The sequence below is a fragment of the Oryctolagus cuniculus genome, chromosome 18 (genome assembly GCF_964237555.1).
Source record: "Oryctolagus cuniculus chromosome 18, mOryCun1.1, whole genome shotgun sequence".
Lineage (NCBI taxonomy): Eukaryota > Metazoa > Chordata > Mammalia > Lagomorpha > Leporidae > Oryctolagus > Oryctolagus cuniculus.
The window spans coordinates 52,372,718-52,389,381 of NC_091449.1; the positions used below are offsets into that span (position 1 = coordinate 52,372,718).

General features: G+C 44.5%; 1 protein-coding gene across 2 annotated transcripts in view; it reads left to right on the forward strand.

Moving 5' to 3' along the window:
- The window catches only part of SNTB2 (syntrophin beta 2), a 118,287-nt gene that overhangs the window by 93,243 nt on the left and 8,380 nt on the right, over window positions 1-16,664 (forward strand). For both annotated transcript variants that reach the window (XM_051847240.2, XM_051847241.2), the window contains 2 exons: window positions 10,803-10,999; window positions 15,933-16,117. In XM_051847240.2, coding sequence (XP_051703200.1) covers window positions 10,803-10,999; window positions 15,933-16,117 — 382 coding nt within the window. The remainder of the gene's footprint in view (window positions 1-10,802; window positions 11,000-15,932; window positions 16,118-16,664) is intronic.

Below are 16,664 nucleotides of genomic sequence, written 5' to 3' on the forward strand. Positions count from 1 at the left end.
TCTTTATTTAAAATTTATTTATTTATTTATTTATTTGATAGGCAGAGTGAAAGAGGGAGGGAAAGACTGACAGATATTTTCAAACCACTGGTTCACTCTCTATGACCACAACAGCCAGCTTTGGGTCAGATTGAAGCCAAGAGCCAGGAAGTCCATCCTGGTCTCCCACGTGGGTGATAGGGACCCAAGTAATTGGACCATCATCTGTTGCCTTCTCAGGCACGTTGTTAGGAAGCTGGTGCAGAAGTGGAGTAGCTGGAACTCCAGCCAGCACTCCTATATGGGATGCTGGCCTCGTAGATGTCAGCTTAACCTGCTGTGCCACAGTAACACTTCCTTAGTTGTCTACTTGCCAGGTAGCTATTAGAGGAGTGAAGAGTAAATTTATAGAAAAACGTTATAGGTATGCAGCCTGTAACAAAGCTGAGAATAAACTCCAGTATTTATTGCTGGGCTTTTTTTGTTTGTTTGTTTGTTTGTTTTGTGTGTGTGGATTTTCTTTTAAGATTTTAGTTACTTGAAAGTCAGATGTACTGAGATACAGATATCTTTCATCACTCCCCAAGTGGCTGCAGCAGACAGGGTTAGGCAGGCAGAAGCCAGGAGCCAGGGGCTTCTCCCAAGTCTCCCACCTGGGTGCAGGGGCCCAAGCACTTAGGTCATCCTCTGCTGCTTTTCCAGGCACATTGGCACATTAGCAGGGAGGTGGATTGGAAGTAGAGTGGACAGGACTCAAAACCGACACCCAAATGGGATGCCAACGTTGCAGGTGCAGGTGATGGCTTTACCCAACGTGCCACAATGCTGGCCCTGTTTATTACTATTTAATATGCACTCCACACCTAGTTTTTTTTTTTTTTCAATCTTCTGTGGAAAGCAGCATTTTCTGAACTACTCTTTATAAATACTAATATGTCTCCTTATGTTGGTCAACTTCACATTTCTTAAAACTAAGGGAAGTATTTTTATAAGTGAATAGATTACTAAATCATAAAACAAACTATTGAATAGTTTGGTGATCTTTTGTAAAATTACATTTTTTACAGTTTTTCCACATGTCTACTATTATGTTACTTTTTAAAAATATATTTATTTTTATTTATTTGAAAGGCAGAGTTACAGAGATAGAGATCTTCTATCCACTGGTTCAATCACCAATTGGCCAGGGCTAGGCCAGGAAAGGTAGGAGACAGGAGCTTTTTCTGGGTCTCCCACGTGGTTGCAGGGGCCCCAATATTTGGGCCATCCTCCTCTGCTTTCCCAGGGCATTAGCAGGGAGCTGAATCAGAAGTGGAACAGCTGGGACATGAACTGTTGCCTTTGTGGGATGTTGGCACTGAGGCCAGGCGGTGGCTTAATCCACTCCACCACAATGCTGGCCTCCACTTTTTTTTTTTTTTTGGTAGTTTTATTGGCATATAATGCACATACATATAATTCATCCATTTGAAGTCATGAGATTCTATTTTTAAACAAGTTTTTTTTTAAGATTTTATTTATTTATTTGAGAGGTAGAGCTACAGACAGTGAGAGGGAGAAACAGAGAGAAAGGTCTTCTTTCCATTGGTTCACTCCCCAAATGGCCAATCTGAAGCCAGGAGCCAGGAGCTTCTTCTGGGTCTCCCATGCGGGTACAGGGGCCCAAACGCTTGGGCCATCTTTCATGGCTTTCCCAGGCCATAGCAGAGAGCTGGATTAGAAGAGGAGCAGCCAGGACTAAAACTGGTGCCTATATGGGATGTTGGTGCCGCAGGCGGAGGATGAACCTACTGCACCATGGCACCGGCCCCTGAAGTCATAGCTGGGTTGTGCAGCTAGTCTGAATGCCTACCCAGGTTTTCTTAGTATTATTGAGTTGTAAGAGTTCTTTCTATATTTTAGAGACAAACACTTATCAAATATATGCTTTTCAAATACTTTTTCTCTGTCAGTCTTTGTAGTTTCTTGACGGTGTCAGTTGAAGCACAAAATTATTTACTCTTGATCAAGTCCCATTTAACAGCTTTCTGTTTGTATCACTTGTACAGTTTGTGTTGGACTAAGAAGGCTTTGTGTAGTCTGAAGTCACAGAGATTTGTTTATTTGAAAGGCAGAGTTACGGGGCAGAGACAGAGAGAGACCTTCCATCTACCGGTTCACTGTCCAAATGGCTACAACAGATAGGGATAAGCCACACCAAAGCCAGGAGCCCAGAACTCCATCCTGGTCTCCCATATGAGTGCAGGGGACCAAGTACCTGAGCCATCTTCTGCTGCTTTCCCAGGTGCTTTAGCAACAAGCTGGATCAGAAGTGGAGCAGGGGCCAGCTCTGTGGCATAGTGGGTAGAGCTACCACCTGCAGTGCCGGCATCCCATATGGACTCCAGTTCAAGTCCCACCTGCTCCATTTCCAATCCTTCTCTCTGTTATGGCCTGGGAAAGCAGTAGAAGATGGCTCAAGTGCCGTCTTCTGGCTCCTGGTTTCAGATCAGCACAGCTCTGGCTGTTAAGGCCGATTGGGGAGTGAACAAGTGGATGGAAGACCTCTCTCTCTCTGCCTCTCCTTCTCTCTGTGTGTAACTCTGACTTTCAAATAAATAAATAAAACTTTTAAAAAAGTGGTGTAGCCAAGACTTGATCCTGCACCTTACAGGATGCCAGTCGCAGGCAGTAGCTTAACCCTCTGTGTACACATTCTAAAACTTTTATACTTCAGTTCTTATATTTTGATCTCTTTTCCATTTGGAGTTAGTTTTTGTGTGTGGTGTGATGTATGGGTCAAACTTCATTTGTTTGCATGTGAGTATCCAGTTACCACAGTACCATTCACTGAAAAGACTATTCTTTCTCCCATTTAACCCTCTGGCTCTCTGTCAAAAATCAGCTGATCATAAATGTGAGGGTTTATTTCTGGAATCTCAGTTTTATAGCTTTGTAGTAAGTTTTGAAATCATAAAGTGTGAATTCTTTTTTTAAAAAGATTTCTTTGTTTATTTGAAAGTGAGAGTTACACAGAGAAAGGAGAGGCAGAGAGAAAGAGGTGTTTTATCCGATGGTTCACTCAATTGGCCGCAATGGCCGGAGCTGTGCCGATCCAAAGCCAGGAGCCAGGAGCTTCTTCTGGGTCTCCCACGTGGGTGCAGGCGCCCAAGCACTTGGGCCATCCTCCACTGAACTCCCGGGCCACAGCAGAGAGCTGGATTGGAAGTGGAGCAGCCAGGATACGAACCAGCGTCCATATGGGATGTGGCGCTTCAGGCTAGGGCATTAACCCACTGTGCCACAGTGCCAGCCCCAGAAAGTGTGAATTCTTAAGTTTTGTTCTTTTTTTTTTTTTTTCAAGATTGTTTTGCAGATTCTGAGTCCCTTATTTCTATATGATTTTTAGAATCAGCCTGTCATTTTCTGGGGTGGGGGGAAGGCAGCTGAAATTTTAATAGAGATGTGTTGAGTGTGTGGATCAATCTGGAGAATATTGCCATTTTAATAATTTAAATCTGGGCTGGTATTGTAGCTCAGTAGGTTGGGTTTTTTGTTTACTTGCAACGCAGCAACCCATATGGGTGCCCATTTGAATCTCAGCTGCTCTGCTTCCGATCCAACTCACTGCTGGTGTGCCTGGGAAGGCAACAGAGGATGGACCAAGTACTTGGGTCGGGAAACCCAGATGAAGCTCCTAACTCCTGGTTTTGGCCTGGCTCAGACTGGGCCATTACGGTCATTTGGAGAATGAACCAGCAAATGGAAGATCTCTCTGTCTTTCTGTCTCTCCCGTACTCTCTCTAACTCTGCCTTTAAATAAATATTAAATAATTTAAATCTTCCAGTTCCTGACACAGGGTGTCCTTTTTAAATTTATTGTTTTGTAACTTGTTTTGTTTATTGTTTTGTAACTTTCAAAGTATAAATTATATCTTGTTAAATTTATGTCTAGATATGTTTTAATTTGATGCTGCTACAAATGAAATTGTCTTCTTAGTTCTTTTTGGGATTGATCACTGTTAATGTGTATCTTCCCTTTCATCTGAGTGGCATTTATTTATTTATTTATTTTTTCTTGCCTAATTGCCCTGGCTAGAGCCTCCAGGACAGTGTTAATAGAAGTAGCCTAACTGGACAGCGTTGTCATGTTCTTGTTTGTTAAGGGGAAAACATTCAGTCTTTTACCATTAAATATGTTAGTTGTGTGTTTCTCATAGACACCTTTTATCAGGTGGAAATTTTCTTCTATTCCATATCTTTCTTTCTTTCTTTCTTTTTTTTTTTTTTTTTTTTTTTTTTTGACAGGCAGAGTTAGACAGTGAGAGAGAGACAGAGAGAAAGGTCTTCCTTCTGTTGGTTCACCCCCGAAATGGATGCTACGGCCGGTGCACTGTGCCGATCTGAAGGCAGGAGCCAGGTGCTTCCTCCTGGTCTCCCATGAGGGTGCAGGGCCCAAGCACTTGGGCCATCCTCCACTGCATTCCCAGGCCACAGCAGAGAGCTGGCCTGGAAGAGGAGCAACCGGGACAGAATCTGGCACCCCGACCGGGACTAGAACCCGGTGTGCCGGTGCTGCAGGCAGAAGATTAGCCAAGTGAGCTGTGGCACCGGCCTTCCATATCTTTTTTTTTTTTTTAAAGATTTATTTATCTATTTGAAAAGCAGAATTACAGAAAGGCAGAGACAGAGAGAGAGAAGTCTTCCATCCACTGGTTCACTCCCCAACTGGCGCAATGGCCAGAGATGGGCTGATCCAAAGCCAGGTCCCGGGAGCTCCTTCCACGTCTCCCACACGGATGCAGGAGCCCAAGCACCTGGGCTATCTTCTGCTTTCCCAGGGATCAGAAGTGGAGCAGCCAGGACTAGAACCAGCGCCCATATGGGATGCTGGCACTGCAGGCAGCTGATTGACCTGCAACGCCACAGAGTGAGCCCCTATTCCATGTATTTGAGTGTTTTTCACTCATGGAGGGAATTTGATTTTTGTCAGGTGCTTTTATTCTCTGAGACTGTGATCATATATTTTGTCTATTATCTTACCTGATTTTTGGATGTTAAATAAACCTTGCACTTCTGGGATAAAATCTCAATTTGGTTTACTGGTATTTTGATGAGGATTTCTATGTCTGTATTCATTAAAGATATTGGTCTGCAGTTTTCTTATGATATCTTTGGTTTTGGTATTAGAGTGTTACTAGCCTTTTAGGTTGAATTCAGAAGTGTTCCTTTCTGTCCAATTTTCTTGGAAGAATTCATGAAGATTTGACATTAATTCTTCACACAGCAAAGCCATCTTGGCTTGGAATTTCCTGTTTTTAAAAAAAGAACTACTTTTAAATTTATTTCATTTTATTTATTTGTTATTTTAGTTTGAAAGAATGACAGAGAGGGAGAGACAGAGCAAGATCTTCCATCTGCTGGTTCACTCCCCAAATGTCTGGGTCTTGAGCCAGGCTGAAGTCAGGAGCCAGGGACTCCATCTGTGTCTCTCACGTTGGCGTTGGCGGCAGAGACCCAGTTACTTAGGCCGTCTTCTGTTGCTTTTCCGGGCATATTAGCAGGGAGCTTCATCAGAATTGAATAGCCAGAATTCGAACCAGCACAGCAGTGTGAGACGCCAGCATTGTAGGTGGTGGCTTACCTTGCTGCACCACAACACCAGGCCCAAACATTTTTTTAAGACTTACTTATTTATTTGAAAGGCAAAGTTACAGAGTGAGGGGGAAAGAGGTAGAGACAGAGAAAGAGAGAGAGAAATCTTCCATGTGCTGGTTCACTCCCCAAATGGCCACAACAGTCAGGGGTGGGCCAGGCTGAAGCCAGGAGCCAGGAGCTTCATCCAGGTCTCCCACCTGGGTGCAGGGGCCCAAGTACTTGGGGAATCTTCCACTGCATTTCCAAGGCCATTAGCAGGGAGCTGGATTGGAAGTGGAACAGCCAGGACTTGAAGCGGTGCCCATATGAGATGCTGGTGCTGCAAGCTGGTCTCAAGGCCAAGCCTTTTATTCCTGTACTCTTTTCCATTCAGTAAAGGGAATTTTTCCAGTTACACATTTGTGTTCAGGTTTTTCTGTGAATGTAAGTTTTTAACTTAAATACCAAGGAACACAACTGCTAGGTTGTATTGTGGTGCACAACAGAGCCCCGAGCTGAGCTTACTCAAGAATTCCATGTGGAGGTATAAAGGTGTGCAGTGAAGCAGGATTTGTTTAAAGTGAAGGAAAAGTGCAGGTAGGAGAGAAAGAGAGAGAGAGAGAGAATGAACAAAAAACCAAAACACAACAAAGATCCCCTCAACGACATTAGGGCCATCCTTTTATACCATCAGAGGCATAGGGAGTGGTGCCTAGGGTGACAGGTAATTGAATATTCACAAGGGGCTTGAGTGTCATTCATTTCTGTGCCCTTTCTTGGAAATATTAGAAGAGTCATGAGAACAGGTGCATGATAGGAATGGAAGTGCTAGACATGGTAGTTTTATTATGACCTCAGTAGGTCATGTGGGGTCATACCCTGTGGGCATATTGAATATTTCTAGTTGGCACTGGTTCTAAGTTTGCAGCTTTGTGGAACTTGTGGTTTCCGCTACTTGGGAAGAGCAGTCAGGAGGGTGGGCCCTGGTGGTGCACGGAAGGCAGATTTGTGTGGTATGCATAAAGTGTGGTGCAGACTACTCTGTCATGCATTATGTTTATTTTTGTAAGAAACTACCCTATCTTCCAAAATGACCATACCACTTTACCCCACCACACGTGCACAAGGGTTCCTATTGTTCTACATGCATTTCAGCACTTGGTGTTCCTTGTGGTTTTATTTTAGCCATGGGAGTAGGTGTTTGGTTTATCTTTTTTTTTTTTAATTCTTTCCCCCAGAAACCTTTTATTTAAGAAATGCAAACTTCATGCATTTCATAAATACAACTTTAGGAACATAGAGACTTTTCCCACTGTATCCACACTCCCACCCTTCTTCCTCCTCCCTCTCCTATTCCCATTCTTATTTGTTACTAAGATTTTTTTTTTTTTTAAGATTCATTTATTTATTTGAAAGGCAGAATTAGAGAGAGCAAATCTTCCATCCATTGGTTTACTCCCAGAATGACTATAATGAAGATCAGGCTGGGCCAGGCCAAAACCAGGAGCCTGGAAATTCATCTGGGTCTCCCACATGGGTGCAGGGGCTCAAGGACTTGTACCATCTTCTGCTGCTTTCCCAGGTTCATTAGTATGGACCTGGGTCAGAAGTGGAGTAGCTGGGACTCGAGCTGGTACCCATATGGGATGCCAGTGTCACAGGCAGCAGCTTAACCGGCTATGCCACAACCCCAGCCAGGGTATCTCATTTTAATTTAAGGTCCTCTCATGATATATGATGCTGACTGTTCTAATATGCTTGTTTACGAACTGTTTTTAGCTTGTTGATGAGGCATATGCTCGTATCTTTTGCCACCCTCTTTTATTTTCTGTTTTCCCTGCTGTACCAGTTCTTTTTTGTGTGTAGTAAGAATCACTTAACCATGTTTAAGTGTGTAGTGCAGCAGTGCCAGCTGTATGCACTTTGCTGTGCAGCTGATTGCTGGAGCGTTTTCCTCTTGCAAAACTGAAACTGTCTACCCATCGAGTCACAGGGCTGCATTTCCCCCTCTTTCCCAAACCCTGCTAACCACAGTACCTGCTGCTGTTTCTATGAATGTGTCTACTTTGGGTGCCTAATATAAGTAGAATCATGCAGTATTTGTGGTGTTCTGGCTGGCTTTTTTCACTCAGCATAGTATCTTCAAGGTCTGTTATGGTGTATATCTGGTATATTATGATGGAGTTTCCTCTTTGTATGGGTATGCCACATTGTCTTTATGCATTCTTCTATCGAAGCACCTGCAGGTTGCTGTTGTAGATGATGCTGCCGTGAACGTGGAAGTCAGCTACCACTTTGGGACCCTGTTTGCAGTTCTTTTAGACTGCGCCAGATGTGAGAGCGGCAGGCATCTGAACAGTGTTGAAGATGCAACGTGGGATACTGAATCCCCATATCAAAGTGTCTTGATTCAAGTCCCACCTGTGCTTCTGAGTCAGCTTCCTGCTCACCTCACCCACCCTGGGATGCAGCAGATGAGGACTCACATACCTGGGTTCCTGTTGCCCGCATCAGAGGCCTGGATTGAGTTCAGGGCTTCTGCTTTTGGCCTGGCCCGGCCTAGCTGTTGGGCATTTAGGGAATGAACTTGCAGTTTGAATTATCAGTCCTTCATCAAATATGTGTTTTACAAACATTTTCTCCCTGATGTCTTGTCATTCTCTCTCTCTCTCTCTCTCTCTCTCTCTCTCTCTCTCTCTCTCTCTTTTTTACAGGCAGAGTTAGACAGAGAGAGAGAGAGAGAGAGAGAAAGGTCTTCCTTTTCCATTGGTTCACCCCCCAGTAGCTGCTGCGGCCGGCGCACCGTGCTGATCCAAAGCCAGGAACCAGGTGCTTCTCCTGGTCTCCCATGCGGGTGCAGGGGCCCAAGGACCTGGGCCATCCTCCACTGCCTTCCCGGGCCACAGCAGAGAGCTGGCCTGGAAGAGGGGCAACCGGGACAGAATCTGACGCCCCGACCGGGACTAGAACCTGGTGTGCCAGCGCCGCAGGCGGAGGATTAGCCTATTGAGCTGTGGCACCGGCCTTGTCATTCTCTTAACAGTGTGTTGCAGAGAGTAATTCTTTTAATTTTTGTAAAATTCCAGTTGTCAATTCTGTGATTTTTGGTTTAAGATCTTTTTAAGCAGCTACCTTTTTCTACAATGTTATCTTCTAGAAATTTCAGTTTTGTGTTTAGTATTTAGCTCTAAGATCCATTTTGAGTTACTTTTTGTGAAAGGTATGAGATCTGTCTAGATTTATTTTTTGCATGTATTGCCTGACTGTTTCCAGCACCATTTATTGAAGAGACTTCTTTCTCCATTGAATTGTCTTTGCTGCTTTGTCAAAGATCAGTTGACTCTTTATATGGGTCTGTTTCTGGGTGCTAGTCTGTTCCACTGATCAATTTGTCTGTTCTTTTGCCAATTCCACACTGTCTCAAATACAGTAGCTTTATAGTCAGACTTAAAGTGCCAGTACTTCACTTTTTGTTCTCAATATTGTGCTGGCTGTCTGGATCTTTTGCTTTCCCTATGAGCTTTAGAATCAGTTTGTCAGTATCTACAAAATAACTTGTTTGGGGTATAACTGAGATTGCAGTGAATTTGTAGATCAAAGTGGAGAGAATTTATATCTTAATATGGAGTCTCGGGGCCGGCGCCATGGCTCACTTGGTTAATCCTCTGCCGGTGGCGCCGACATCCCTTATGGGCGCCTGTTCTAGTCCTGGCTGCTCCTCTTCCAGTCCAGCTCTCTGCTGTGGCCCCGGAAGGCAGTGGGAGGATCGCCCAAGTGCTTGGGCCCCTGCACCCGCATGGGAGACCAGGAAGAAGCACCTGGCTGCTTCAGATCGGCGTAGTTCTGGCCGTAGCAGCCATTTGGGGGGTGAACCAACGGAAGGAAGATCTTTCTCTCTGTCTCTCTCTCTCTCACTGTCTAACTCTGTCAAATTAAAAAAAAAAAAAAAATGGAGTCTTTCCACCCATGAACATGAAATATCTTTCCATTTATTTAGAGCTTTGGAATCTTTTGTCAAAGTTTTATGTTTTGTTTTATTTTTTTAAAAAAAGAGATTTATTTATTTGAAAGGCATACTTGGAGAAAGACTTGGATTTGGAGAGAGAGAAAGGGAGAGTTAGAGAGAGATCCGCTGGTTCTCTCTCCAAGTGGCTGCAATGGCTAGTGCTAGGGCAGTCCAAAGCCAGTAGCTTCATCCAGGTCTCCCTTGTGGGAACAGGAGCACAAGGATTTGGGCAAACTTCTGCTGCTTTCTCAGGCGCATTAGCGGGGAGCTGGATTTGGAAGTGCGGTGGAAAGGCCAGGATGGAAACCAGCTCCCACATGGATGTCAGTATGGCAAGTGGTGGCCTAACCTGTTAACCCTCAGCATTGGCCCCAGTTTTATGATTGTCCTCATGTAGCACCCGTACATAATTTGTTAGATTCTCACCTGAATATTTCATTTTTGTGTTAACTGATATAAATGATACTCTGTTTTTAATTTCAAATTCTAATTACTCAAAGAAACTGACATTTATATATTAATTTTATATCTGGCAACCTTGCTATAATTGCTTGCTTGTTCCAGTAGTTATTTCTTTGTTTTGTTGTTTTGGTTTGTTATTTGGAATTTTCTGTGTAGACAGTCATGTCGTGAACAAAGATAGTTTTACTTATTCTGAGGGTTTTTTGCATAATATTTCTTCATAGATCAAGTAATTATAGAGTCAGATGCAAATTCGGCATGAATTTTTATGCTAATACCGGGTACATTTGGTTTTGTTGTTGGTCCTTACTAGCTACAGTCTGACCATTACTCCAGAACAGGTATTCAGTGGCTACTGCAATCACAAGTTCTTCGGACTGAAGTTTGCCGTGCAGTGACCCACCCAGTTTTTCTCTCAGGAGCATATTTTTCCTCTGAAGTTATTATTTATAATTTGCTTATCACTTTCTAATCCAAATTATATCTTTTGGGATATGCATATCCTCTTGGGAGCATAAAAAACCCATGGGAAAGTCCATTCCAGTGTTCAGGGTGACTGTGACACAGCGGTTACTTTAGGAAAACACAGAATGGTAAAGACTGTAATCTTGCTTTGAAATATACTTACCCTGAAACCACAGATGACTTTTGTAAGTTGCTGCTGAACAGCGTGAATTTTCCTCTAGCATTTTCCTCTGCTGATGCCGTAACTACCTTTCTGCTCTGTCTGTGGCCCTAGGTTGGTTCACTCTGGCTCTGGATGTCGGTCCCCCTCACTTGGATCTGACCTTACATTTGCTACCAGGACAGGCTCTCGACAGGGCATTGAGATGCATCTCTTCAGAGTGGAGACACACCGGGATCTGTCCACCTGGACCAGGACACTTGTCCAGGGTTGTCACGCTGCGGCTGAGCTGATCAAGGAGGTCTCTCTAGGTAGAGATGCTGACATTTCATTTCTAACAGTAATTAAATGGAACTGTTATGCTTTAATTTAATTTAAAGTGAAACCATTGTCATGTGTGCCAGACTTAAAAATGTGCTAAAATATTGCTGCTAAAAGTGGTGATGATGGAAAGAAATCTGGTGTCTGTGTTTCACTGGCAGTTTTCTGAGCTTGGTAGGTGGCTGTCAGCACATTTATACCCACTCTGCACTGCACAGCAGTTTTCCGATTCATCATTTTAATCTGCATGTGACAGTGTAAGGGCTCATTTACCAAGTACCAGATGCATTGACTCTGGAGTTCAAATTTGGAATCTAAGTGTATTGGATAGACATCCTTAAAATGTGTACATCTGACAAGCTTATGGCTACAGGAAACTAAAGGAATTAGGAGTTTCTCTTCAAAAGTTTGAAAATGTATGCCTAATGCTTACTCAATGAACATCTAAAAGGAAAAATCCTGGCAGCCTCTTACCATTGTGGCAGCGCCCTCTTGTGGCTGGTCTATGGATTTGGGCGTCTCATCCCCTATTCAATGTAGTATTTTTGTATTTGTGTACGCATATATATTTTTTTCATATTGCTTTTCATTTTAACAAGAACAGAGATCATTCACAATGAAGTAGCAGTTACAGGTTTGTTTTTTTTTTTTAAGATTTATGTATTTATTTGAAAGGCAGTCACAAAGAGAGGGGGAGATCTTTCATCAGCTGGTTCTTAAATTGCCACAAAAAGCCAGGAGGCTGAAACAATCCAAGTCTCCTGTGTGGGTGGCAGGGGCCCAGGCACTTGGACCATCTTCCACTGCTTTCCCAGGAGCATTAGCAGGGAGCTGGATTAGACATGGATCAGCCAGGACTTGAACTGGTGCCCATATGGGATGCTGGCATTGCAACCAACAGATAAACCATTGTACCCCAAAGGCAGCCTCATAATTACAGTTTCTAACGTGGTTTTATTTACCTTGGCCATCTTGGTTGTAAATCAGTTTACTTACTTTTGCTCTCTTGTTTTCTATGTATTTTATTTTATAAATCTAGTTTTATAAAATTTATATTAAACAGAGGAAATGTTCCAAGAACAGCAAATTTGTGAGTTTTCTTTCTTTCTTTGTGCTACTTCTGTAGAACCACATGAGCAACATTTCCAGGAGATTCTTCTAAACCATGCAGAGACAGGCTTATTTCATTCTTTTTTTTTTTTTTTTTTTTTTAAGATTTATTTATTTTTACTTGAAAGTCAGAGTTACACAGAGAGACAGAGAGAGAGAGAGAGGTCTTCTATCTGATGGTTCATTCCCCAGTTGGCCTCAACCACCGGAGCCGCACCAATCCGAAGCCAGGAGCCAGGAGCTTCCTCTGGGTCTCCCACGCAGGTGCAAGGACCAAGGACTTGGGCCATCTTCCACTGCTTTACCAGGCCACAGCAGAGAGCTGGACAGGAAGTGGAGCAGCCGGGTCTCGAACCGGCACCCATATGGGATGCTGGTGCTTCAGGCCAAGGTGTTAACCCGCTGCGCCACAGCGCTGGCCCCTTCTTCTTCTTCTTCTTCTTCTTTTTTTTTTTTTTTTTAAGATTTATTTATTTGGCCGGCACCTCGGCTCACTAGGCTAATCCTCCACCTTGCAGTGCCAGCACACCGGGTTCTAGTCCTGGTCGGGGTGCCGGATTCTTTCCCGGTTGCCCCTCTTCCAGGCCAGCTCTCTGCTGTGGCCCGGGAGTGCAGTGGAGGATGGCCCAAGTGCTTGGGCCCTGCACCCGCATGGGAGACCAGGAGAAGCACCTGGCTTCTGGCTTCGGATCGGCGCGGTGCGCCAGCCGCAGCAGCCATTGGGGGGTGAACCAATGGAAAAGGAAGACCTTTCTCTCTGTCTCTCTCTCTCACTGTCCACTCTGCCTGTCAAAAAAATAAAAAAAAAATTTTAAAAAAAGATTTATTTATTTGAAAGTCAGAGTTACACACAGAGGAGAGGCAGACAGAGAGGTCCTCCACCTGCTGGTTCATTTCCCAGTTGGCTGCAACAGCCAAAGCTATGCTGATCTGAAGCCAGGAACCAGGAGCTTCTTCCAGATCTCCCACGAGGGTGCAGGGACCCAAGGACTTGGACCGTCTTCCACTGCTCTCCCAGGCCATAGCAGAGAGCTGGATCGGAAATGGAGTAGCCAGGACTTGAGCCGGTGCCCATATGTGATGCAAGCATTGCAGGCGGCGGCTTTACCCACTATGCCACAGCGCTGGCCCCTAGTTTGCCTTAAATTTTTATTATTTTATTCTTTGTCTCTCATGGTGTACCTGGGTTTGATTCCTGGCTCTGGCTCCTGACTCCAGCTTCCTGCTAATGCAGACCCTTGAGAGGCAGCTCAAGTACTTGGGCCTTTGCCACCTTCATGGAAGACCTGGATCAAGTTTTAACTCCTGGATTTTGCCTGGCCCAGTTCTGGCTGATGTTGACATTTGGAGAATGAACCAGTAGACAGGAGCTTTCTCTCTCGGTGTTAGCAAGTATGTCTCTCAAATAAATAAATAAATATAAGTTTTTTAATTAAAAAATAAGTAATGGGGCTAGTGCTAGGGCTGTTGCTTGTGTTGCTGGCCTCCCATATTGAGTACTGGTTCAAGTCCCAGCTGTACCACTTCTGAGACAGCTTCCTGCTAATGTGCCTGAGAGGACAGTGAAAGATGGCCCAAGTGCTTAGGACCCTGTCCCCCATGTGGGAGACAGAAAGGAGTTCCTGGCTCCAGGCTTCAGCCTTGTCTAATCTTGGCTATTGTGGCCAGTTGAGGAGTGGACCAGCTGATGGAAGATCTATCTCTCTGTCTCTCTTTCCTTCTTCTCCCTCTCCTCCCCACATTCCCCCACCCACGGTCACCCTGTCTTTAAAATAAATATTTTTTTAAAGATTGATTTATTTTGGAAGAGTGACAAAGAGAGAGAGACAGAGAGAAGTCTTCCATCTGCTGATTCACTCCTCACATGGCCACAACAGGCCAAGCAAAGCCAGAAGCTTCATCCAGGTCTCCCTTGTGGGTGGCAGGGGCCCAAACACTTGGGCCATCTTCCACCACTTTTCCCAGGCCATTAGCAGGGAACTGGATTGGAAGTGGAGAGTAACCAGAACACAAATTGCTCCCATATGGGATGCTGGCATTGCACGCATCAGTTTTAGCCCCTATGCAACAACACTGACCTCATAAGTCTTTGTTGTTAAGATATGTTTATATATTTAGCCGGCGCCGTGGCTCAATAGGCTAATCCTCCACCTTACGGCGCCGGCACACCGGGTTCTAGTCCCGGTCGGGGCGCCGGATTCTGTCCCGGTTGCCCCTCTTCCAGGCCAGCTCTCTGCTATGGCCAGGGAGTGCAGTGGAGGATGGCCCAGGTGCTTGGGCCCTGCACCCCATGGGAGACCAGGAAAAGCACCTGGATCCTGGCTCCTGCCATCGGATCAGCACGGTGCGCCGGCTGCAGCGGCGGCCATTGGAGGGTGAACCAACGGCAAAGGAAGACCTTTCTCTCTCTGTCTCTCTCTCTCACTGTCCACTCTGCCTATCAAAAAATTAAAAAAAAAAAAAGATATGTTTATATATTTGAAAGGCAGAGAGAGAGAGAGAGAGAGAGAGAGAGAGAGAGAGAGATCTTCAGTCCTCTGGTTCACTCCCAAAATGTCCACAATGGCTGAGTCTGGGGCAAGCCAAAGCCAGGAGCCTGGAACTCCATCCGGGTCTTCCACATGAGTGGCAGGGGCCCAGTGCCTGGTCCACCTTCTGCTGCTTTTCCAGGCACATGAGGGGCCAGCATTTTGGTACAGTGGGTTAAACCACTGCCTGCAGCATCAGCATCCCAAATGGACGCTGATTCGAGTACCAGCTACTCCACCTCCGATCCAGCTCCCTCCTAATGGACCTGGGAAAGTAGCAGAAGGTGTCGCAAGTATGGAGCCCCTGCCACCCACATGGGAGACCCAATTGGAATTCCAGCTGCTGGCTCAGCCTGGCCCAGCTCCAGCTGTTGGGGCCATTTGGAGTGTGAACCAGCAGATGGAAGATCTCTCTCTGTAACTCTACCTTTCAAATAAAATAAATATTAAAAAAAAAAAAAAGTGAAGTGACCAAGCTAGTTCAACTCTGATCCTTAAGTAATTTTAAGCTCAGCTCTCAAACAGCTATGCAGTAGCCAAGTCTCAGTGAGTCTCTCAGTTATAGCCCCTGTACGAGAAGAAATGTGACTCAGTTGTTAGTGAGACAGACTTCGCCATCTTGATAGAAGGCAGCTGCCAGTTCTGTGTCCTGTCAGTCCAGATGCTTCCTTTGAAAGGATTGACTGCTTGTCTTTTGCTCGGCGTTGCCCTTACCTTCAATTCACACTTTTTCCAAATAACAACCAAACCACAATCCTGAAAGACATCTCTGCCTTTGCTTCTTTGGTGGTTCCTTCTTCTTGCCAACTTGAATCCTTCTTCCTATTTCCCCTTCCCTATGCAGTTTTTCCTATTCTTTAGGGCCTATCTGAAGTCCCAACTCTTCGGGAAATTTTCCCTTGACTTTGGCCTTGTTCAGTTTGGCATTCAGTTGTATTCTACACATTCTACATTACACAGTTGGAATCTCACATTTATGCCTTTGTGTGGATGGAGTCCTTGAGGGCAAGGATCATCCCTCTTACCGCTCCAGTACCACATGCAGCTTATCCCTCCCCGCCTTGCCAGCATGAGTGCTCAAGTGAGGATTGACCTGAGTCTGTTGTCATTGTTATGGTCATTTCTGCCTCATCTCAGTCAAGATGTTGACTTCAGTAACCAACACAAAACTCATTTTAGGAGGCCCCAGATAGTTCTGAGATTGTCTAGGAAAGATCTTTTTTCACTTTGTGAAACCAGAAGCATCTCTTTCCACTTTGCCAATATTTTTCCTTGTCTTCAACAGGTTGCACATTAAATGGCCAAGAGGTAAGATTCACTGTCCACTATGAAAATGGGTTCACTATCTCCAGGGAAGATGCAGGCGCCAGCAGCATACTATACCGCTACCCCTTTGAGAGGCTGAAAATGTCTGCTGATGACGGCATCAGGAATCTGTATCTGGATTTCGGTGGCCCTGAGGGAGAACTGGTGAGTGTTTCTGAAAGACACGTTTGTACTAACAGACATTCTCTTCTCATTTCTTCTTATGTCTTACATAGAACATCATGATCCAGCATTTCTTCTGGATCCAGGAAATTCTTTTCGAGATGTCATTGAGTGTAGGTGTTTTGTTTAAAAAAAAAAAAAAAAGTTTTGTTTTATTGTTAGGAAGAAAAAACAGCCCCTCAAGAAACAGGTTTTTATTTTAAAAGTAAGATGTAAAATAAGAAAGCTGGCAAACTGTAATAGATTCTTTCCATTGCTCTTATCAGCAGTTCGCTGGGCTGAGGGTTAAGAGTGATTGAGTGACTTGTCTGCTACAGAAGTCTGCCGATTAAGAGAAAGGAAACATCCACACAGCTATCAGCTTTTTTTTGACTCCCTTGTCCTTTAAAGGAAATATCAACAGAAAGTCACGATTCCTCCCAGAGGGACTAAAGCAATATATCAAGTATACTACAGAAATCATAAATTACGAAAAAAGAGAAGAAATACCTTACCTTTGTTACCAGTTTTGTCAGTATCTCCAGTCTTA